This window comes from Halichoerus grypus, chromosome 13, assembly GCF_964656455.1.
Source record: "Halichoerus grypus chromosome 13, mHalGry1.hap1.1, whole genome shotgun sequence".
In the NCBI taxonomy this organism is placed as follows: Eukaryota; Metazoa; Chordata; class Mammalia; order Carnivora; family Phocidae; genus Halichoerus; species Halichoerus grypus.
Genome location: NC_135724.1, coordinates 82,201,701 through 82,224,931, shown reverse-complemented (window position 1 = coordinate 82,224,931; position 23,231 = coordinate 82,201,701). Strand labels below are relative to the sequence as shown.

General features: G+C 55.5%; 1 protein-coding gene across 1 annotated transcript in view; it reads right to left on the bottom strand.

Moving 5' to 3' along the window:
• Nucleotides 1–23,231, bottom strand: part of TESC (tescalcin) — a 46,088-nt gene that overhangs the window by 5,487 nt on the left and 17,370 nt on the right. Inside the window, exons 2-6 of the mRNA XM_036115873.2 lie at nucleotides 19,137–19,206; nucleotides 6,766–6,846; nucleotides 2,696–2,835; nucleotides 869–930; nucleotides 659–766 (exon numbers count right to left, since the gene is read on the bottom strand). Coding sequence (XP_035971766.1) covers nucleotides 659–766; nucleotides 869–930; nucleotides 2,696–2,835; nucleotides 6,766–6,846; nucleotides 19,137–19,206 — 461 coding nt within the window. The remainder of the gene's footprint in view (nucleotides 1–658; nucleotides 767–868; nucleotides 931–2,695; nucleotides 2,836–6,765; nucleotides 6,847–19,136; nucleotides 19,207–23,231) is intronic.

Below are 23,231 nucleotides of genomic sequence, written 5' to 3'. Positions count from 1 at the left end.
CGAACCCGTCCCCCCACCAGGGACACCTGGCCATGTCTGGAGACGTTCTTGGTTGTCACACCTGGGAGGGAGTGACCAGCATCCAGGGGGTGGAGGCCAGGGACGCGGCTAAACAGGACGGTCCCCACCACGGACGGCTGTCCCGCCCCACGAGTCACCAGCACCGGGGGGAGTGGCCCTGCTCTAACCGGCTCGCACGGTCCTGAGAAATGCCCCAGCCGTCTCGACACCAGCACAACCCCGACGAGCCTCCAGGGGTGTCCAGCACCCGCGCAGAGACCCCGATGCTCAGCCCCGCCGCCGGCCCTTGGCAGCAACGTGGAGCCTCCATGGCCACCCGCCTCTGGCCCGCACATCCCTTCTGGGGACCGGCGGGGGGCTCCCCTCCACAGGCACCAGCCCTGAGCCCCGCTCCTCCATCTTGTTGACGCACATCCCCACTCCCAGGTCCGCACCGGGGCCCCAGACGAAGGAGCCCAGAGGGGAGCCCCTGCTGACCCCATCCGTCCCCAGGCCAGAAATCCCCTCCCAGCCACTGTCCTACATTGACAACAGTGTGGCAAGCCGATGGCCTGCGGGTCTCCCCTCATGGCCTTCCAGAAGCAAGCCGGGCAAGGCGGGGCAGGGGTCAGCCGGGGGTTCCGGGGACACGGCTCACCATCTGCCCCACACACACGCTGGCCGCCTCCATCATGGCCCCGTCGGCGATAGAGCGGGCCGACTCCTTCTCGATGTGCGGGTTTCCGGAGAGCAGCTCCTCCACCACCTGCCGGGTGAGGTAGACACACGGTGACCTCGGGCCTCCGTCCGGGCCGGGAGTGGGGAAGGGCCAGGAGCCCTGGCCGGCGGGCGGAGGAGCATACTTTACATTTCGATATTCTTCCAGGGTGATGCGGCCGTCGCTGTCCGAGTCATACATGTGGAACAGAACTGGGGGCGACAGGGGGGGGCTCGGTCAGATGAGCCGGGAGGGGAGCCCCACGTCCCCCTGCTTCCCCAACCGTCTTGCTCAAAATGAGCCAAAGACATCCATAATGTAGAGGTCAAGGGCAAAGGCCATGGGGTCAGACTGCCTACTTCCTGGTGGGTGACCTTGGGCAAGTGACCTAACTTCTCTGAGCCTCAGCTTTCCCATCTGTCAAATGGGAATAACAACAACAGCGTCTATTTCTGGGTGCTGCACGGGCTCAGGGAACCACAGAGCTGGCGGATCAGGACCAGGAATCCCGGCACACTCTGAGCACAGAGGGGACATTGATGCAAAGACAGATCAATGTTATTTCAAAGTATCATTCCTTGGGGCGCCTGGCTGGCTCAGTTGGAAGAGCGTGCGACTCTTGACCTCGGGGTGGTAAGTTTGAGCCCCGTGTTGTGTACAGAGATTACTTAAGATTTTTTTTTTTTTTTTTTTTTTAAAGAGGCATCATTCCTCAAAGACCCAAGCAGGCAGCTCTCATCGGCAGGTCATGGACCCCACTGCCAACATTCCAGCCCCTGGCTGGTCTGAGCCGGCCCCCCGTGGGCACAGGGGAGGGACACCAGCACCTCCTCTGGTTAGTCCACTTCGTGTCATTCGCTTTGCTCCTTGATGGACATCACTCTGCATCAGGCAGCCCAGGAGAGGCCAGGAGCTGAAGGGAAGGCAGCCCCTCTGCCCAGCAGCTCAGCCTGGAGCTCACCGAGTCCCCCACACTGCCCCTGACCCAGCACTGACCGGACACCCCGGGCAACATGCGGCAAACACCTTCACGTCTCATCTGCACGTGAGCCCGCGAGGTGAGGCTGCCCTGAGCCCATTTCACACACACACTGTACTGTGGAAGCTCAGAGAAGTTAACGTGTTTGCCCACGGCCGCCCCGTTAAGGGAAGGGAAACCGGGAGCCTCCATGACCCCTGACCTGGCCCTCAGAGCAGGTGGGACGCTGGGCCGACACCGGGCTCCCCCGCTGGTCCGGAGCACCAGAGGGGGGCCTCGGGGGCCCCCAGCCTGGACAGTTCCCACCAGCCCTCACGTACGCATTCCAGAGCTAAATACAGCCCAGTCCCCATGTTTACTTGTTCCCACTAACGAGCCTGAGCCTCCGGGTGGCCTACGGCGGGATGTCAGGAGTCCTGGGAAAGTCCACATGGGGCAGGGACACGTGACGCAGGCCACCCCGGGACCCCGTGCTGCTGGCCAGCCTGGATCACAACGACGCAGGCTCCAGAGCCCAAGGACCAGGGGGGCTCCGCCAGGACAGATCAGCCAGAGGCCCGTCTGGTGAACTTGGCGTCTGAGGCAGCTCAAGGACGAGGGAAGAAACAGGTTCACAGAGCTCCTCCCAGGTGCCAAGGGCGCGCGCTGCCTGGGTGACCTCACTGAGCCTCAGAACCAGCGTGTGTTCACAATCAGCACCCCGTGTTCCGGTTCGAGGTCACACAGCTGCTCAGCGGAAGGGGCCCGAGGGGAGCCCAGGTCTGTCTGAACCAAGGGCCTTGCTCTTTCCACGGCCCCCGAGAACCCCAGCCGCCACGGCACAACCTGGGGGGAGAATCACCCCCTGGGGGCCTCCATGGGTGCTGTCAACTGGGACGGACCTCCCAAAGGACGCGGGTTGGCGTCCCCCGGCCCTCCCCTCCACACTCGCCCACCCGCCAGCTGCAGGGGCGCGGCGGAACCCGGGGAGACGCGACCCGGCCCCGACGCGCACGCACATCTCAACTTCTCCTTCCGGCATAGCTGCACCTGCTCCTCGTCCATGGTGGTGTCGATGGGCCGGAAGTAGGACATGATGGTCAGGAAATCCTCAAAGTTGATCTCGTCAGCCAGGCCGCTGGACCCCTTGCGCAGGTTCCTACGGGAGCAGAGAGGGACATGTCGGCAGCGCGGGAACCCCGGATCCTGTCCCTTCGCCTGCGATGCTTCGGGGAACGCGGCCCTTCTGGGCCCACGCTTCGCCCGCGATGGCCGTCTCAGCCTTGGGTTCCGTTTCCCGGCAACCTGCTTGCAGGGGCGCCAGGGCGGGAGGGGGTGCCCCCGGAGGTTTAGCGCAAGCCCGGTGCTGCCCTCCCAGAGCTCACCGCACAGGGGGCCGGGGCAAGACCACAACCACACTGCTGTTGGTGAGGGCTGGGGTGCCCAGGAGTGGGCACTCACACGTGGGGAAACCAAGGCACCGAGCAATTCAGTAACTCATCGAGCCACCTCTCCTTACCCTTTCCTTCAGATCCGAAGCTGGCCAACTCCTGTCCATGGCCCAACCCCCGCGTGCCGCCTATTTCTGTCCAGTCCGTGGATGAAGAGGGGGTTTTAGGTTTTTAAATAGTTGAAAAAATGTTTGGGGGGAGAAAAAACCCCAAAGTAATAATAGCATCTCATGACAAAATTTCATAAAAATTACGTGCAATTCAAATGTCAATGTCTTTAAATAAAGTTTTATTGGCACACAGCCACACCCATTCATTTACTCAGTGTCTGTGGCTGTTTTCATGCCACCACGGCAGAGCTGAGTCGCCGTGACAGACTCTACATGGCCCATGAAGCCTAAAATATTTACTCTGTGGCCTTTTACAGAAAAAGCCGACTCCTGCTCTCTATCAAGCTGTCTGCAATTCCGGTAGTGATCAGCTCGGCAGCGCTGAGTCACTGGTTTACTGCCAAAGTGCAAAGTTTACTGATAAGTTCAGATCTTTTAACAAGTCAAGGCAGGCTCGAGGTTGTCCCTAGCAACATGCTTTGCGGAAGGTGCCAGGAAGGGCCCACGTTCCAGGCGGGGCTCCAGCAGGGTCCGCCTCGTGGCCGCATGGTGCCTGGCGGCAGACAGCAGGGCGTCAGCAAGCGGGCAGCTTTCATTCCTTTTGCAAAGATGCCCAGTTTAGAGCAATCTTCTTCATCCTTAATTTTCTGATGATTCTGTAAGGAACAGAGCCCTTGGAGGTGGGGAAGGACCCTGCTCACACTGCCCTCCATCCGCAGTCCAGGTCCTGAAGGGGATTGGGAAAGCAAGGCTGACCCTGGTCTTTCTTGAGAGGAAAATTCTGTCTCTGGGACCCACTCCAAAGTCCTCCCCCCACCCCTTTGGAACTTCCGCGACAAGAAGCGAAGGATGTGGGGACACCTGGGTGGCGCAGTCGGTTAGGCATCTGCTTTCAGCTCAGGTCATGATCCCAGGGTCCTGGGATCAAGCCCCGCATCGGGCTCCCTGCTCAGCGGGAAGCCTGCTTCTCCCTCTCCCTGCAGCTCCCCATTGCTTGTGCGCTCACGAGTGCATGCGCGCTTGCTCTCTCTCATACAAATAAAGAAATAAAATCTTTAAAAAAAAAAAAAAGAAAGAAAGAAAGAAATGAAAGATGGAGAAGAGTGTACGGGCTCTTAGCTGCAGGCCCCAAGCTGTTCTGGGGCAAGGCTGGGGGAGTCCTTCCTAAATCTTCCCCTCTTCAGAGATTTCCAGGCTGCCTGCCCATCATGCACCTGCCACGGCCTACCTCAGCCTCACCATCCCCAGCGGGACCAGAGCGAGTTTTGCAAAATGCAAATCACACCCTACTGCTCCCCAGCTTCAGGACCTCCAGAGGCTTCAAATCTCAGGGTAAGCCCCAATCCCTCCCCCTGCTCCCCCAGGCCCCAAAAGGTGGGTGTTGTCACCATCCACCCCGGCCCAGCACACCCCCTCCTGTCACCCTCCACTCCTCAGGGGCCCCCAGAGGTTTGGTTCGACGTCCACCTTCCGGACACTCAGCATTCCCTGACCAACTGAAGTCCCCCCGCCCCCCTTGCAGGCAGCACCGCACCTGCCCCAGCCCTCCGATGTCTGTCCTAACTTCGGACCCTCCAAGTAAAGGGGGGTGTCTCTCCTGCCTCTGACTGTCCGCCCCCAAGTCCAGTGGCTGCTTGCGTGGGCCCTGCCTTCCTGTCCCCTAGCCAGACAGAGGCTGCAGCTCCAGCCTCAGGCCCACGGCCCGTCTCCCAGGCAGAGGCTCACGGACAGCAGCCCAGCAGACACCCGAATGCCACCCCGTGAGCTGAAAACACAGCTCCTGGAGCCGTGCCCAGTTCCCACAGGTGACAGATGAAAGCCAAGCTGCGACCTGGGGTCAGATTTGTTTTAAGGAATAATTACCTACAAAGGCACAGATTTTGCATTTGAACAGTATGCACCTGTGTAACCCACGCCCCAGTCAGGACCCAGAACATTCTCGTCCACACCAGGAGCACCCTCTCTCCAGTCTGAACACACTCCCTGCTAGGGCAGGGGGAGGCTCAGGGGACCAGCCTGCTAGGCCCCAGGAGGCAGCTGGGACCAGCAGGGCCACTGCCCTCACCCCTCCCTAGCTCACCTCAGGCTGTGAGCTGCGCCCCACAGAAGGCTGCGTCCCCGATGCCTGGCCAGCTTACCAAGGGGCCAGATCTGCGCAGAGCCTTTTGGAAACAAGCCTCACGGACACATACAGGCAGGTGTGGGCCCACGAGGCAATAAGAGCATCCCAACCCCATCCTCACCACAGACTGTGTGCCGTCCTTCTGGCAAATGTGACAATCGTCCGTGCAGATTCCTCTGGTACCGGCTGCCCACCTCCAACCCCAGGCCCATCCTTCCCTCTGTCCTCTCTTCTTCCCTCCCAGGTGTCACAGGGCTGCCCGCTGCCCTCCATCTCCCCTCAGCAGCCCTGCCTCCAGCCTGGGGGAACCACAGTACACCCTCTCCCAGGCCTCCGTCCCCCACAGCCCACCGGCAGCCGAGTCTGCGATCCCCACCCTGCCTTAAACCCATCAGCACCCCCCGCTGCTGCTCCCAGGTTGAAGTCAAGACCCCTCTTGCTGGTCAAGGGGCTGCACGATGCAGCCCTGCCCTCCCCACACCTCTCATCTCGCATGGCCTCTCTGTGCTCTGGCCAGACCTCCTTTGGGCCACCCACACTCGCTCGACCTTCTTGTGCCACAGGGCCTTTGCACATGCAGTTCGGTCCTCCCAGAACACCTTTTCTCTCGGCTTTGCCTTGTTAACTCTTGGTCAGCTTCTCAGGCCTTGCCCTGCAGGCAGGCCTCTGTATCTTTCAGAGCAGCTGAGGACACCTACCCCTACCCACAACCAGGGGAGGTTCAGGGAGACTCAGCATCTTGCTTAGGGCCGCACAGCCTTGGCAGAACCAGAGCTGAGTGGCTCAGGCTCACAAACTTGAAACCCCTCCGGGAAGTCACCACCCATCTTCTGGCCACAACACGCCTATTCCCTTCCTTCCTCTTTCTGTCGGTTCTCCCGGTTTCTCAGCCATCTCTGTAGACATGGGGGGCCAGGCCTAGGGCCCTGGCAGCCTGGGGAGGGCGTACACCACCCAACTCTTGATGGAGCCTCAGACAGTGAGTCTCCACGCAGTCACGCAAGTCTTTCAACTCCAACAATGCTGGACATTTGAGGGCACGAGCTCTGGTTGGAGCCTCAGCTCCGGGACACTGCACCACCGCCTGTGCCTCAGTTTCTCTGCACGTCAGGGTGACAAGCAGAATGACAGCCAACTCCTTAGTGCACATTATCCCAGTGCACCCTCAGCAACCCTGAGAGGCAGATGCTATTGTGACCTTCATTTTACAGATACGGAAACTGAGGTAGCCTCCAAGACGGCTCCCAACGATTCCGGCCTCCTGGCACCCAGCCCCTGTGTAGTCCCCTCTCTTCACGTGGGCTGACCTAGCGACTCACTTCTGATGGAGAGAGCACAGCAAAAACAATGGGACGCCCCTCACAAGAGTAGGTTGGTTTAGGGCTGGTTCAGGGACAAAGACGCACCTGTTGTCGAAGAAGGCACGGATGATTTTGGATCGGATTGGGTTGAGCTCCAGGTCAGGGACGTTGTTGAAGTTCTCCTTGCTGGGTCCCAGGAGGGAGAAGCACCGGGAAAAGAGAGAGGGAAAAAAAGCCAAGGTCACATGGCATGTTCACCACGTATCAGGCTGTATTTCTTAGTCCCGAGCAAGTCCCATTAGAATCGTCCAGAGACAAGACTGGAACACACTGCATTGATCTGCAACCTTGGACCACTAGGAGCTGGGGGGATCCGAAGGCTCCAAGACGCTCTGTGTCCTGGACATTCACCCCCAGAAAAATGCAGAGACACAAGGTGTGTGCCTCCTTATGAGGGGTCAGAGGCCACCTGAGGCCCATCACAGACCCCAGGTGAGGAGACCCTGCTTTGGCCAATCTGGAATTGGGACAGCAGACTGTTGGCCTGGAGACTGGAGACAGTCTGGCAAGTCCTCAACGGGTGGAATGGAGAGTTAGCATGGGCCCCGGCGCTTCCACGCCTACAAATGCATCCACGTAAGAACGGGTACACGGACAGCATAGAAGCATTATTCATAGTAGCCGCACAGCAGAAACCTCCCAAGTGTCTGTCAACTGAGTAGACAATTTGTGGTCCATCCAGACGATGGAGTATTATTCAGCCATAAAAAGGAAGGAAGTAGGGATCCACACTGCAACACAACTGAGCCTTGAAAACATTACATGTGCTGAGTGAAAGCAGCCCAGCACCAAAACTACACAGTGTCGGATTCCATTTACACGAAATGTCTCGAACAGGTGGATCCGTAGAGACAGAATAGAGACCAGGGGCGCCCAGGGACCGGGGGCGTGGGAACGCTGGGGAGGGACAACTAAGGGTACCAGGCTTCTGTAGGGGATGATCAAAAGATTCAGAAATTGACTGTGGGGCTGGACGCACACCTTTGAGGGTACTAAAAGCCATGGAATTGTACATTTTAATGGCAAGTTGTATGGTATGTGAACCCTATTTCTGTAAAGCTGTTCGGGGCGGGGGAAAAAAAGGTGCTGGCCTGGGGGCAGAAGGAGGTGAATTTCAATCCCAGCCACCCTGTCACTGGGCACAGGTACCGCTGGGTGGGGGACAGGCTGCGGGTCCGCAGGGAAGGAGGCCCTTGCCCACTCGACCTTCCCACAAAAAGCCATCCTTTTCTCTCAGAATCTGCTTCCTACTTTTTCTTCTGTCCCATGGACTTCAAGGGGCAGTGGCCTTGGAAGGGACCCAAGGCCCAGGCTGGTAATCCCAGGGAGCAAGGATGCACGCCCAGGCAGCAGAGGTGGGAGGAGGTCAGACACGTAAGATGAGAGTGTCCAGGGGTGGGCTAGTCAACAGATTTGGGGCTCAAAACTTGAACAAACGCATGCCGGGAAGGAGGAGGTGCCACGTACACAGAGAGTTAAACACTGTCTGGGTTGGAAGCTTCCGGCAGAAGCACAGGACTGACCCCTGTCCTGTCCCCCACCTCCCAGAAGGGAAAGGGGAGCCTGGCTCGGATGCCCAGACCCCTCCGTGAGCCCACGGCCACCTCCACGCTCCTTCCTGTCCGCCCCCCACCCCCGCCCACGGCTCCCGGTGGGACTGGCTCGGGGGGACAGGGGGGTCACCTGGCCAAACTCAGGAGCGAGCGTCCGTGGACACCATGCTTCCGATTCCTCAGATCCCAGGTCTGAAGAAGGGACACAATCAGAACAGCTGCCCGGGGTGATGGAATACTATTTGGTCGGAAAAAGGATCGCAGTGTTGACGCACGCTACCATGTGGACGAAGCTCGAAGGCAGGTGCTGAGCGGAAGATGCCGGACACAAACGGCCACATCTTAGGGGATCCATTTATCCGCCATGACCAGAACAGGCCGATCCATGGCAGATCCAGAGACAGAAAGCAGACTGCTGGCTGCCGGGGGTGGGGTCATAGAGGGGTTGGTGGCTAATGGGTATAGGGTTTCATGGCAGGGAGGGCAGAGGGGGTGATGAAAAGGTCCTCAAACAGACTGCATACTTTAAATGGGTAAACCGTATGATACATGCATTGTATCTCAATAAGGCATCTAAAAAATTTCCCTAAGATATGCTTAAAGACCAAAAAGCAAAGAACCACTGCACTATGACCCTCTTTATATAAAGAGCACAAGGTACGAGCGCTGACCTATGCAGCCCGAAATCAGGAGAAAGGTCAACTGCCTTCGGGGAGGGGGACCAGGAAGGGACAGGAGGCGGCTCTGAGGCAGAGAACGTTCTGCCTTGGACCTGGGTGTGAGGTCACGGCTGTGTGCAGTCTGTAAGTTCCCCTCTCTGGGAGCCGACACTTTCTCTGGGTACGCCGTCCTCGCCATCACGGGAGACCCCCACACGGGGACAAGTCAGGTCAGAGGAGCCACGTGGAGCTAGAGAGAGAATTTTGGGAGAAGGGGAAAGAAGCGACCAGCAGCTACGTGGCTGAGACCCCCCCCAACCCCCCCTCTGGCTTTCACTGGCCAGGGGTCCGGGCTACCACTAACCCAGCCTCAGCCTCGGTTTCCTATCTGTAAAGTGGGCACGCAGATGCCACAGACATCTGAAGCTTTCACATACCAGAGAGCTGGGGACAGGGACCCTCGTGTCCAGAGCACCATGTCCTCAGCGCCTTGCGCAGCTGGGGGCAGCACAGGTGCTCAGTGAGCCGTGTGCAGAGTGAACAGGGGTGGTGAGTGTGGGCAGGGCTCGACTCCTCGTCCATTCTGTCTTGAGCACCTGGCTAGCGCCAGGCTCAGTCCCCCCACCGAGGCATCCAGGCCTCTCGGCTGCTCCCAGGACTCACCCTGGGGTCCTTGGAGAGCATCAAACCTCAGCTGTGCCTTGCCAAGCTCGGGAACAGGCTATCAGAGGAGCTGTCCCCCAGAGCTGCCAGGAGCATCCTATTTGGGGACACACGTGGGACGTGGAAATGGCTCTGGTTAATTCCCCAGAAAGGAACAGAGGCCAGCAACGGGGAAACTGCAGGTTCTAGGCGGCTGGGAGAAACCCGGGCCCCGTGTTTGGAAAGGGGGCAAGAAGGGACCCACCAGCAGCCCTCTCCAGCCACCATGAAATCCCACAGAGGGCCAGAGGGCTCCCTGGGGCTGACGGTGGAGGAAGGAAGGACCCTGCAGAGCCTGACCATGTGTCTGCAGAAGAAAATTAACAAGAAAAGCGGCCTGACCTCCCACTGACAGGGGCAGAGGTGAGGCAGATGCTGGGAATCGGGCTGGGGGCACAGGATCCCGGGTCTGTGCAGGCGTCTCTGAAGCCCAGCTGCCCTTGCTCCCCAGTCCTCAAGTACCTGCTGGACCCACACTCAAACCTCAGCTTTCTCACACAGCCACGTGACAGACGCTCATTGCCTCAGTTTCCTCATCTGTGAATTGGGTGCAGACCCAGCACTGCCCACAGCAAAGGGGCTGTGAAATCAAGTACACCCGGGGCCAGCTCAGGGTGTACTTGACCAGGCACGTGATCTTGGGTAAGCCTCTCCAGGTCTTGGAGCCTCAGATTCCTCATCTGTAAAATGGGTATCATGGGAATGTCTGGGTAGTGTCATGGGGTTAATGAAATTAATAAATTCAATAAATACACACACGGTGCTTAGAATACCGCCTGACACACAGTGAGCTCTTCATTTTAAAATTAGGACAATCAGGGCGCCTGGGTGGCTCGGGCTGTTAGGCAGCTGACTCTTGGGTTTGACTCCGGTCATGATCTCGGGGTGCTGGGATCCAGCCCTGCGTTGGGCTACATGCTCATTGGGGAGTCTGCTCGAAGATTCTCTCTCCCTCTCCCTCAGCCCCTCCCCCGCTCACGGTGTGCTCTCTCTGAAATAAATCTTTAAAAATAAAATAAAATAACATTAGGGCAGTAATAATAGCGGCTAACTTTCTGTGTACTCCCAAGGTGACAGGTATTGCTCTAAGAGCTTTACGTTATTCTCCTATAAGGCAGACGTTTATCCCCATGTTAAAGATGGGGAAACTGAGGCAAAGGTAAAGAAACTTCTTATTGCTAAGAAGGATACTGACAGACAGTGCACAGTATCTCCGGGAAGCAGATGCTAGGAAGACTTAGGTCTGGCTGTCTGGTCCTTGGGGACACCCCCGGATATTTGCCAACTTCCCTTTTTAACAAGTCAACTGCAGGCCCGAAGCCCAGAGCCTGGGAGAGGTTGACCACAGTTTAATGCCCCATAAATGCCGGTTTCGGTCTTATTCTCCTTCCTCCCCACCCGCCCCCAGCGGCCACTGGGCTGGTAGAACCAGCTCAGCCGCAGGTGTCCGGGCCCAGACCGGCGCCGTGGGAAAGAGCTCTGCTCCCCACGAGCCCAGGGCTCTGGGGACGGAGCTGATGTGTGGGGGCCACGGGTCCGGCAATGCTGCCGCAGTGACCAGCGGGGAGCGGTCCCCCCACGGAGGCCCCAGGGGCACACAACTTGCACACCTCCTCCTGGGGGCTGAGCCCCAGGGTTTAAAGACTCCCCCCCCCCCCCCACCAACAGCATCCAGAGGGCTTTCCCTGTGCCAGGCTGTGCTAAGCACTTTGCAAACACTGCTCCCCACACACCCATAACCCCCATTTAACAGGCGAGAAACTGAGGCCCAGGGAGGTGAAGTGAGGAGGCCACGGTCCCACAGCCAGGAGGGGAGCTTTGAATTGGGCTCTAACAGCCCCGTACACTTCCTCACACTTACTACTTCTTCTGGGTTGTCGGTTTTTACTTGAAAGAGTGAAAACAACTGAAATCTTGGTTGGGGATCTGCCCCCTCGCCCCCCGAAGCCTCTAGAGGCCCCATCCGGGACCCAGAAAGAAGGCAAGCATCCAGCCCGCAAGAGAAGGAAAGACTGAGAAACCACCAAGGAGGGGCCCTTCCTCAAGCCTGCGGTGTGGGCTGGCTTCCGGCAGCTCCGAGGGCCAGCTCAACTGCAAAGCTCTCTCTGCAGGCTCGGGGCCGTCCTCTGCCACCCGACAGCTGAGGACACAGCGAGGCCCCCCAGATTCCCAGCCTGGAACTCTGGCCTCCCTGCTCGCACTGGTCCATCCGAGAGGGGTCTTTACTCCAGGGGCTGCCTGCCCGACTCTCCTGGATGCCCCCCACCCTGCCCACCCTTTAGCAGGTGACATTTCCACATGGGGGCCCCCACTGGGGAAACTGGCCCCCACGGGGACTCACGCAGGAGGGGCCAAGCCTCACGTATCACGCATGGGTCTCCCCCAGGCAATGCTGAGCAACTCAAAGTGTGCTTGCTCCCCAGACCAGCAATATCAGCATCACTTGGGCTTTGTGAGAAACACGGAGCCTTAGCTGGCCCGGAATCAGAGCCTGCACTTGAACGTGATCCCCGGGGAACTCGTGGGACGGTTAAGGTAAGTCCCCAAATGCACCAGCCATTTGTTTCTCCCATCCACATGCCTTTGCACAAAAGCTCTGGCGGAAGAAGCCGCGGTCCCCTTGCTGCCAGGCAAGTGCGTCCTCCGAAAGCCAGAGTGGCATCACCATGTCATTCCTCCCTGCCACATGCTTTCTCAGCTTCTCCCGTACCCGCGCCAGGCCCGGACCCAGCTGCCCTCCCGACACCTGCCGTGTCCTCATCACAGGGGGGAGCAACAAGTATTCCAGCACCTTCCACGGGCCAGACGCTGTTCTAGGTGCTGGCTCCAGCGGTGAACAGGACAGACAGGATCCCTCCTGGGATTCCAGCAGGGGGATGAAGACAAAGGGAAAACGGAGCATCTCCGGCAGCAGCGAGCACTGTGCAAGCAAACCAAGCAGGGGCAAGATGGAGACCACAGGGAACTGGACGAGATCTCAGGGGGGTGACCGGGGAAGGCCTCCTGGCAAAGGTGACGCTTGAGCAGAGACCAGGGTGGCAAGTTCTCAACCCCAGTGGCCACGTCTGGGGTCATTTTTGGTGTCATCCCGGGGGAGGGGTGTTACTGGCATCTAGCGGGCAGAGGCCCAAGATGTGACCTACACCCTACAGTGCACAGGACATCCCCCCCCACACACACACACACACTCTCCAGCTCCAAGGGCCAAAAGAAACCCCGCAAGAAGGAACAGTGTGTTCTAGAGCTCTGGGGCGGGCGTGGCAGGAATATCCACGAGGCTGGAGCAGACGAAGCAGGAGGCTGAGGGGTCAGGAGGGAGGTGGGGAAGCAGCGCATCCCACCGGAGTCTGCCGATGCCTCTGCCTAGAGCCCCTTCCCTCGTCATCACACATGGCTCCTTCTGTCCCTTCTGCTCCAGCCCGAACATGACTCCCTGCCCCAAGGTCCCTCTCCCCACCACGGTCCCAAGAGAGGCACCCTCCATCCTGTTTCTTTCCTTAGCTCAGACGTAATGGACTTGCCTACATGCTAGTCACCTCTCCGACCCTCCCTCCCTCTCTCCATGCACCGCCACACGCGTGCCCCCCCGCCCCCCACAAAAGGAGCCCCCAGGAGAGGAAGAGGGAAGCGCACCAGTCACTCACTCCAGCATCTGGGGCACCAGAACCAGCCATGGGAGGCCCTATCACCCGGAAAAGGGTCTCTGTAAAAACTGTACATTCAAGTACCTGCGAATTAGTCAAGTCCCTTTAGAAAGCTTTGTCCTGCTTTGGGGACATCTCAGCACCCTTCACACCCAAGGGGCTCCTGCCCGGCTCTCCCTGTCACCTGAGTGGACGGGACTGCTCGTGCCCACTGTCGCCTGGAGAGCTGTCCAGGCAACTGTGGGTTCTTCTTTGTCAGATGAACATGCACCATGCTAGCTGAGGCTTTAAAGGGAGGACTCATTAACTCTCGGAATTCATTAAACACTGACAGCAAAATGGCCTGATGATGTAGGCCGTGCCTCAACTCTTCACTGTCAGGAGGACTTAAAAAAAAGGACATTTTTGGCCATTTGACAGGATAAAAGCAAAGTGACTAGGTTAAAAGGACTTAATTTAGAGAAAAGCAATATGATCACTGTAGGCTTTGGCTTTTCTTCTAAGCAGGGAAGACCCTCCATAAGTAAACCCCTCCAAAGATAAGTCTTAGATAGTAAGAAAAACAGTTATTTGGGGGTTCCAGCTCTGCTTTGACCTTATCCTCTCCAGCCTCAGTTTCTTAATCTGGAAGATGGGATAATGGTGTGAACTTCACAGGGTTCCTCAGACCCCTGGGACCAGGCAGGTGGGCGTGCAGCCCTGTGCCCGGCACATATTAGCCCTCAGCTAATGGCAGCCGGGGCTCCCACGTACGTACTTGACTGTAAGCTGACCCTGAACGCCACAGGGCAGTGGGTAAGTGCTGCCAGGGGATGCAAAGCAGGACGCAGAGTCAGGACTTCTGCTCGGGCCTATCGGGATGCTGCTCTGCCCTGGGCACCTGGGGGGCTCAGTCGGTGAAGCGTCTGCCTTCAGCTCAGGTCATGATCCCAGGGTCCTGGGATCGAGTCCCGCATTGGGCTCTCTGCTCAGCATGGGAGTCTGCTTCTCTCTCTCCCTCTGCAGCTCCCCCTCCTCATGCTCTCGCTCACTCTCTCTCTCTCTCAAATAATAAAAATATTAAGAAAAACCAGAATGCTGCTCTGTACTTGGGTGGCGATCAACAATGAGCACTGCTCCCTTTTTCTCTGCCTTGTATGTCTGTGGCTCTGTTTACTCCAGGACTCACTCCACATTCAGAGGCCTGATGAATCTAAAAATATTTTCGTAACGTGGATCTATCTAATCAGACCTCCTCCTGGCCTGCGTCACTTTGAAGGATTCCACGGCATCTATTTCTGGAGGATGGTGAGCCGGCCACGGCGCGCTCAGGAAGTAAAATTTGCTGTTTAAGGCATTCGCCACTTAAGTGGCCCCAACTAAAGAAAGACAAAGTGCCAGAGGCAATTACTGTATTTTCCTCGTGATCTAAAATCCTATCTGTTTGGGGATCCACTTAGGGGAGGGGCTTCCCTGCTGGAAGAAAAGCCTTGAGGACAGAAGTCTACACACACAGCACAGGTACCCGACCAATGTGTCCCATGACCGTTTTCTATTCAAGCATTTCTCCAAGAGGACTCAGAGCTCAGTACTTGTGTCAGCGTGGACTCAGGTTTTGGGGGTTCTGAAATATACAATTTAGGGAGGCCTTAAAGGAAAATGCAGCTTTAGGTTTTTTGTTTTTTTTTTTTTATTCAGGTGCTGGGCCTTGTAAGGAATGCATACAGAGTGGGGCTCTGACCCGGCAGCTCTGGGGCCTCAGGGTAAGGCCGTCCCCGGACAGCCTCAGATCATTTTCAGAAGGACAAGGGACCAACTAAACATGGGCAGGAGATGGTGGGTTAAAATTAAATCCCTTCCAGTGGTTCTTAGCTTGTGGGAATTTTTTTTTTTTAAGCTATATACAATTTATCAAAGTCACACATTCAGAAACTCAATTCTTCATTACTTTTTTAATGCAACTTACAAAACTTACTAGTAGTCTATGTTTAAAGCCTGCAGGTGTAAATGGTCACTTTTAAGGGGCTTTTTGCACTTGAGGTATCTACCCCTCCCCTTTCCTACCCCAACTCCTGCCCCACAGGATCCTAATAAGCTCTCGGGGCACCTCATTCGCTGAGAAGGCAGGGCAAAGCGTGCCACCTCCCACACCCCTCGCAGACCGTGGTGCTGGGGGCCTCACCCGGGGGACGCCGGGCGATGCTTTTCACAAAGCTGGATGCTAATGAAGCAAAGCGCCCTTCCCTGTTCAGAAATCCCAGCATAGCCCACAGCATCCTGGATGTTGAGGTTGAAGGCTCGGCCCGGGGTCCCTGGGGAAACCCTTGGCAGTGCGGGGACGGTGCCGGGGACCAGATCCCAGCCCAGGGCTGTTCATCCCTTCTGCCCTGGGAGGATGGGTAGGAATGCCTGGGGGACCCGAAAACCTGCCCCTTCCCCCTTCCCCAGGTCCTGAAAGGCAGAGTAGGATCAGGCAAAGTGGTTCTGGGGAAGGGGGGCCCTTCAGGCAGACCTGTTTGCATAAAACACTATGGTCTATCACCTCCTCCCCGCTGGGCTGGGCAGTCGCCGCACAGCTGACATCAGCCTCCCGGAAGAGGTTGCGAGACAGTGGGGCTGGGGCTTTGGGGATGGAGATTATACATCCCACCCCGGGATGATAAGGGCGGACGGTCCTCGGATGGCAGAGCAGGGAGACTGAGGTCCTCAGAAGCCACTCCCAAGTTACGGCAATGCCCACAGCTTCCTCACAGAGGGATCTCAGCCCTGGGCTCAAGTCCCCGTTCCTCCACGGAGGAGCTCTGTGACTCGGGAACAGGCACAGCACCCCTCTGAGCCTGACGTTCCCATCTGTAAAATGGGGAGAACAGGTGTTCCTACCACTACTTCCGGTCGGGTTTTAGAAAACAAAAGTAACATACTCCAGCTACGCAGCACAAAAAGCATGCTCAATGAATAACCACTTACATCCGTGAACGCTCCTACGAACCAGGCCCCGGATAAATTCTTCCCCGGGGACTTGCACACCCTATGGAGGGACACGGCGTTAACAACGGGTCTCACGGATTCCACGCTTCATGGCTTATAAGGAACTTTGGCAATCCTTACTCTCACTTCTTCCTCATGACTTTGCTCTCATTCATTCAACCAACCAGTAATGGTCCTCCCAGCGCCTCTAGTAGGTCACCAGCCCTGGACACAGCACTAGGGCCAGGAACAAACACCCAGTTCCTGCCCCTCATGGGGCCAGCGGTCTGTTAGGGGCACAGTTATGATTCTGCACCGTCAATGGGGGGCATGGGGCATCCCCAGGAGGAGGCTGTGGGAGTGCAGGGGGTAGGAGGGTTATCTTGGAAAAGGCGGTGTCCTCGAGGAGACCTCAGCAAAGCAAACACCAGCATCCGGAGACCTTGGTGGTCCCCAGCTAAAGAGTATGGACACGACCTGAAGGGGCCCCAAGGCCTGGGAGCAGGGGCTGCTCACCGGGTCTAAGCCGACACACTCAGGGCCTGCGTGAGGGCAGGTGGGAAAAGCATGATGCGTGGGATGGTCCTGGGGGTGGGTGTGCAGAGCCACGGCTCGTGTGCCCACAAGTGGGAGGCAGGAGCCTGCAACACGGGCCCCCCAGTGCCTGTGGGAATGCAGCCTCCGCCCACCCAACCCAGAGGGGCTCCTGGGCACCACCCTCGGTGCTGGGGGGGCCGACCTGCCCGTGACCATGCGTGCTTGTTGGAAATGCAGAGTCTGGGGTCCCGCTCCAGACCTGTGAGTCAAACCTGCGTTGTGACACGGTTCCCAGGTGATCACACCCACGTTCACACTCGCCGTCCCACGGGGAGGCAGAAACCGCTGCGTCCTGTGGCCACGGGGAGGGCGTAAGGGGCCCGGAGAGCCTGACAGGGTGCTGACTTCCCGGAAGAAACCCCGCTGCTGCTAAGACCTACTAGCCGCGTTGGATTTAGGCAGAGGGATGCGAGCCAGAGGACGGAGGCCACAGGCTTGAGGACAGAGGTGGTGGTTAGGACGGCACAGACAGACATCTGAGCCCCGGAGGCAGGAGAGCCGGGTCGGGGACAGACGCGAGGTGGCCTCTGCTGAGTGCTTACTACGCCCCAGGGCCAGGCGCTCAGGGGGCGTGCGGCACAGGTGTTAGTTAGAAATGCAGGGTCCCAGGCCCCACACACCGGCCGCGGCCAAGCCTACATGAGGAAGGTTCCCGAGTGATCTGTGCACACACTCCAGCTGGGAAAGAGTATGTGTAAAGCACATACACTGGGCCACACGGAGCTCGGATGCTAGAATCTCAAACTGGGAGAGGCTCCGAGGACAGTCCGGCTGCCAAGTGCCGCCCCCACGCACAGCAGCTTGGTCCAGGGCTGAGGGCATCGCTTGCTGGAAAATTCTCTTGAGGAAGGGGGCCCCACTTTCACACATCACCCACCGTAAGCTGCATCCACCAGCACAGGTACCGAGCACCTGGCACAGAGCACGGGCCCAGAAACTTCTGATGGAAGGAGGGGGAGGGGTGCCCTTGCCACTTCCATGGTCCAACATCCAGGTGCACAGTGTTACCTCCCCTTAGACTCCCAGGTGCCCGGCTGAGGTGTTCCCACCCTGCACCCACTCCTCAGCCCAACTTGCCCTTGAGAAACCACTCCACCCTCCATCCCTGCCCTGGCTGATGACCCAGCTCCACTCCCTCACAGCGCTGGGGAAAACCCATTTGCCTCTCTAGCATCTCATGGTGATTGGCTCCGACCCAGACATGTAACACTCTCGGAGCCAACGAGAAGCCAGGTGACTTTCTGCTGGGCTCACTCCCTCTCCTTTACTGGGCTTAGCAGGTGCCCTGGATAGAATTAAAGACGTCAGTCCTAACCGGCTCTCATTCTGCCTTGGATATAATCAAATTGAGACAAGAGGCCACAGGAACCATGCGATCACCAGACTCTAAGCTCTGGGAATGGAAGCTTTGAGAATACAATGCATGGGATTAACAACATGCTTTTGTTTAGACAGACCAGGGAAAGTGGATATTTTATCTGTCAGTTTCCATAAAACTTAGGTAAAATTTAAGTCTGTTTACTAAGATGGAGGAAGTTTCCCTGGATTATTCAAATGTTTGTTTTGAAGCCTGAAGACTGTAAACTTCAGACCTGGAATATTTATTTTAGGAAACCGCATCTGTTAGAAAGTTTGTGGCACAGCGCTGCTTACCTTGCACTGGAAACTCTGCTTGCAACAGTCTGACTCAAAGCTTCTTGGCCAACTCTGGGATGACCAAACACGCTAACCAGGACCTCTCACGAACCTAGTTTTATATGATTCAACCAGCATCTAAGACTGAACACACTGTTGTGGGATAAGGAGAACAGTTTAAGGCATTCCTCCTTAAGCCTACATAGCTTCTAAAAGATGAACATTAAAAACGCAATGTAGGATGGCCAGTTTCCTTGACAGAAATCAGAGGCTGCTCCCGCCGTCTTGCCTGAGGCTGGAAGTAACCACCAAGAGGAAGCGGAGTCCAGAGACATTCAACAGACCTTCAACGTCTATCTGGGATTCTAGGCACAGAGGCCAGAAGCACGTCCCATTTGGGGAAGTCAGGGTAGGGTACGTGCGGCTGACTGGCCCGCTGTCTTCACTCTGCTTAGACATTCCTGATCCCGAGAGAAACAGGTGTGGCTCTAGATTGGCTCTAGAACATCTCGTCTAGAAGGGACCAAAAGAATTACAACAACTACAGGTTTGCCGCAGGAAATGGGGCAACCCAGGGGCTCTTTCAGAGTCACCCTGCACTCAGAGAAAGAAAGAGCTGCAAGAGAAATCCTCAAGGGCCGTGGACCTGCCCAAAGCCCAAACCCAACCGCAGGTCTTACCGAATGGTGGGCTGGTCTCCACTCAGCTGCTTAAACCTCCGGTGGAGCTGCTCGATCTGGTCTGAGGAGACTGAGAAGCAGGGGAGGAGGAGGAGGAGAAGGAGGGGGGCAGAGTGGGAGAAAGAAACAGGAAGACATGAGTGATCCCTGAACTCAGAAGCCACCAGCAGGAGGCTGGTGACATCCTCCTGCCTCGTCCCACCCTCCCGTTCCATTGTTCTCCTGCATTCCCCACCCAGGCAACACTGAGCACCACCAGAGGAAGAATCCAACAGAGGGTTTCCCATTCTTCCTGACAATGCACCTCTGGGGTTATTCCTTCTGATCCCCTTGGCAATACAACAGCAGCTCCCGGGACAGCAAGAACGTGAACCAGGTCATTCTCCCCTTCCCCAGCCCGCTAAAGGGATCCCATCCATTTGTCTGACTTCCTCCCCTCCCACTCCTGAAGACAGGTGTTTTCCTAGCTGAGCAAGGGGCTTCAGACAGTTGGTCCCATACTGCAAGGCAGAGGAGTATGGAAGGGAAAAGCGGTTCAGGCTGGTGCTAGGTAATCTGGGAGACGCGCAGTGAGACACAGAGAATCTGGTGCAGCGAGGGAACTGGAAGGAAAAGAAATAGGATTTTGATAATTGCACTGTGCATGACGTATGATCTCAATGGTTTTAGAAAACCTACGTATGGGAGTTTTTCTTAATGACCCTTTCCGGGCTGGTGGGCCATGTTTCTCCCACAGCTGGCATGGGGCCCTTGTGCGTGCCAGGATTCATAATGGTCTCGTCCACACAAGGGCTTATTTTATGAAACGCACAGAACGAAACACCAACACCGACCTGTGCCTTCTCACTTCAGCCTCGACACAACACTGTAGGGCAGTAGCTACTCTTCTATCTCCGATTTGAACACTGTAGCTAACACTTTCGACCACACAACCTGCCATGAGGCGAGCTGGGACCCATCTCCCAAGCCTGCCCTCATCCGCTACTCAGTATCTCCTGTCTGCCCACATATCCTGGCGTGCAAGGCCCTTACCTCTGGTTCCCGGGGACTAGGTACAGTTCCTGCAGAACCTTCCAAACAGGTGCTGGGCTGACGAACAGCCAGCCCCCTCCTCCCTCCTCCCAGTGCTTCCCATGCCTTAAACATCTCTTCTCCTCTTGTTGCAGAGGCAACTAATTTCTGGGACCAGCTCGTCACCTCATTTCCTGTTGGGTTTGTTTTTTTTTTTTTTTTGGTCTCAGACTCAGGTTGCATCTCTTCAAGAATCTGCAGCTCAGAATTCTCCAGCCTCCCTAGAAGCTGTTGTTGGTGAGAAAATACTCCTTATGACTGCCAACTGCTACGGAGGGTTTGCTGAGTACTGGATGCACATCTCCACACACTAGCTCATCTCTTCCCCATGACACCCTGGGACAGGGCTCTATCCCCATTACAGATGTAGAAACTGACCACTGGAAAGGCTGATAACCACCAGGGGCTGCTACCACCTTTCTGGAGGAGGATATGGCCATTTACAGCACACGCGTATCAGCAAAGACATGTGTACACTGGATAGGCTAGCAGTTCCACTCCTGGGTCCATACCCAACAAACACGCATACTTGTGCTCATCAGAAAATATGTAGGAGCTGGTTCATGGAAATACGATTTCAACAGCCCTAAACCGGAAGCTATCCAAGCCCCCAGCAATGGCAGAACACATAAAGAGTTACAGTGTAGTGTAGTCACGCAATAGGATAGCATACAACAGTGAACCAACAATACGTGTTATAACTTGGGTGAGTTTCAAAACCACAAAAATGGGCCTCTAGCTGGCTTAGTTGGTGGAACGTGGGACTCTTGATCTCGGGGTTGTGAGTTCGAGCCCTACAGTGGGTGTAGAGATTACTTGAAAAAAAAATTCAAAAATCCTAAAAAAAGAACCATCAAAACAAGCAAAAGTAGTCAGACAGGAAAGAGCACGTACTTTATGATTCCATCCAAATAAAGTTCAAAAACAGGCAAAACTCATGTATAGTGTTAGAAGTCAGGATAGAAAAGCTACATTCTGGGGGCGCCTGGGTGGCTCAGTCGTTAAGCATCTGCCTTCGGCTCAGGTCATGATCCCGGGGTCCTGGGATCAAGCCCCGCATTGGGCTCTCTGCTCAGCAGGAAGCCTGCTTCTCCCTCTCCCACTCCCCCTGCTTGTGTTCCCTCTCTCGCTGTCTCTGTCAAAATAAATAAAATCTTAAAAAAAAAAGAAAAAGAAAAGCTACATTCTGGATGATTCCAACTATATGACATTTTGGAAAAGGCAAAACTATGAAGACGTGAGAGACATCAGTGGCTGTCAGAGGTCGCGGGGGCGAGGGAGGAATAGGTAGAGCACAGAGGGTTTTTAGAGCAGTGAGACGATTCTGTAGGATATCGTCATGATGGATGCCCATCACTATACATATGTCCAAACCCACAGAACATACAACCCCAAGAGGGAACCCTAATGTACACAATGGACTTGGGGCGATGATGATGTGTCATGTAGGTTCACCGACTATCCAAAGTACCACTCTGTTGGGGGATTACTGATAATGGGGCTGATCAAGCAATAGTGGGGTTGGGGGTGGGTATATGAGAAAACTCTAATTTCCCCTGAATTTTGCTGTGAACCTATCTAAAACTTCTCTACTAATGATGATGATGACATTGTCTTAATTTTTTTTTTAGAGGGGGACAGAGGGAGAGAGAGAATCTTAAGCAGGCCCCACATCCAGTGCGAGCCCAATGTGGGGCTCGATCTCACAACCCTGAGATCATGATCTTAGCCAAAATCAAGAGTTAGACCCTTAACCGAATGAGCCACGCAGGCACCCCTGTATTAATTTTTAAAAAGAGAAGTCAGGATAGTGGTTGCCCCTGAGGGGAGAGTAGCAATTTGAATGGGGCATGAGGGAGGCCTCTGGGTACTGGGAGTATTCTATTTCTTGATCCAGGTGCAAGTTATACACATGTGTTCTCAGCAAGTTCACGGAAATATATATTCATGGGTGATGCACTTTTTGGTACACGTTATCACAGTAAAACGTTTACATGAAAAATTCAGTAATTCAAAAAAAAAAAAAATCCAGTAATTCTACTTGGCAAGAATTTGTTCTAAAAAAAATAAATCCAACAAGAACAGAACATGAATATACAAATATGTTCAACTTTATATTCTTTTTTTTAAATTTTATTTTTTAAGTAATCTCCATGCCCAATGTGGGGCTCGAACTTAAAACTCCCGAGATCAAGAGTCACACGCTATACCAACTAAGCTAGCCAGGTGTCCCACCTCTGTATTCTTAACAGCTTAAAAACTGGACTCGGGCGCCTGGGTGGCTCAGTCGGTTAAGCGTCTGCCTTCAGCTCAGGTCATGATCCTGGGGTCCTGGGATCGAGTCCCGCATCAGGCTCCTTGCTCTGCGGGGAGCCTGCTTCTCCCTCTCCTCCCCACTTGTGCTCTATCTCTGAAATAAAATCTAAAAAGAAAATTAAAAAAAACAAAACAAAACTGGACTCAACCTAAGTGCTCACCAAAAGCAGATTGGTCAAATATTTTATGGTATACTTAGCCAATTAAAAAAAAAAGCATGTTGCTTTTGAAAAGTGATAATTGTGTATCTGACATGAAAATATAGTCCACATATGATATCGTTTAAAAACAGCTTGCTGGGGCACCTGGGTGGCTCAGATGGTAGAGCATGTGACTCTTTTTTTTGTTTTGTTTTTAAAGATTTTATTTATTTATTTGACAGAGAGAGAGAGAGAGAAGAGAACAAGCAGGGGGGAGCGGCAGGCAGAGGGAGGGGGGAAGCAGGGAGCCCGATTCAGGGCTCGATCCCAAGACCCTGGATCATGACCTGAGCCGGAGGCAGACACTTAACCAACTGATCCACCCAAGCGCCCACCAGTCGAGCATGCAACTCTTGATCTCAGGGTGGTGAGGTCAAGCCCCACACTGGCGCCTGCTTAAAAACACAACAGCTTGCTACAAAAATAGCATGGCCTCATGCTGGGGGAAATATGTAGACACACACAAATGTATATAAGTAATGAAACGAAATCTGGATTTATTTTCCCC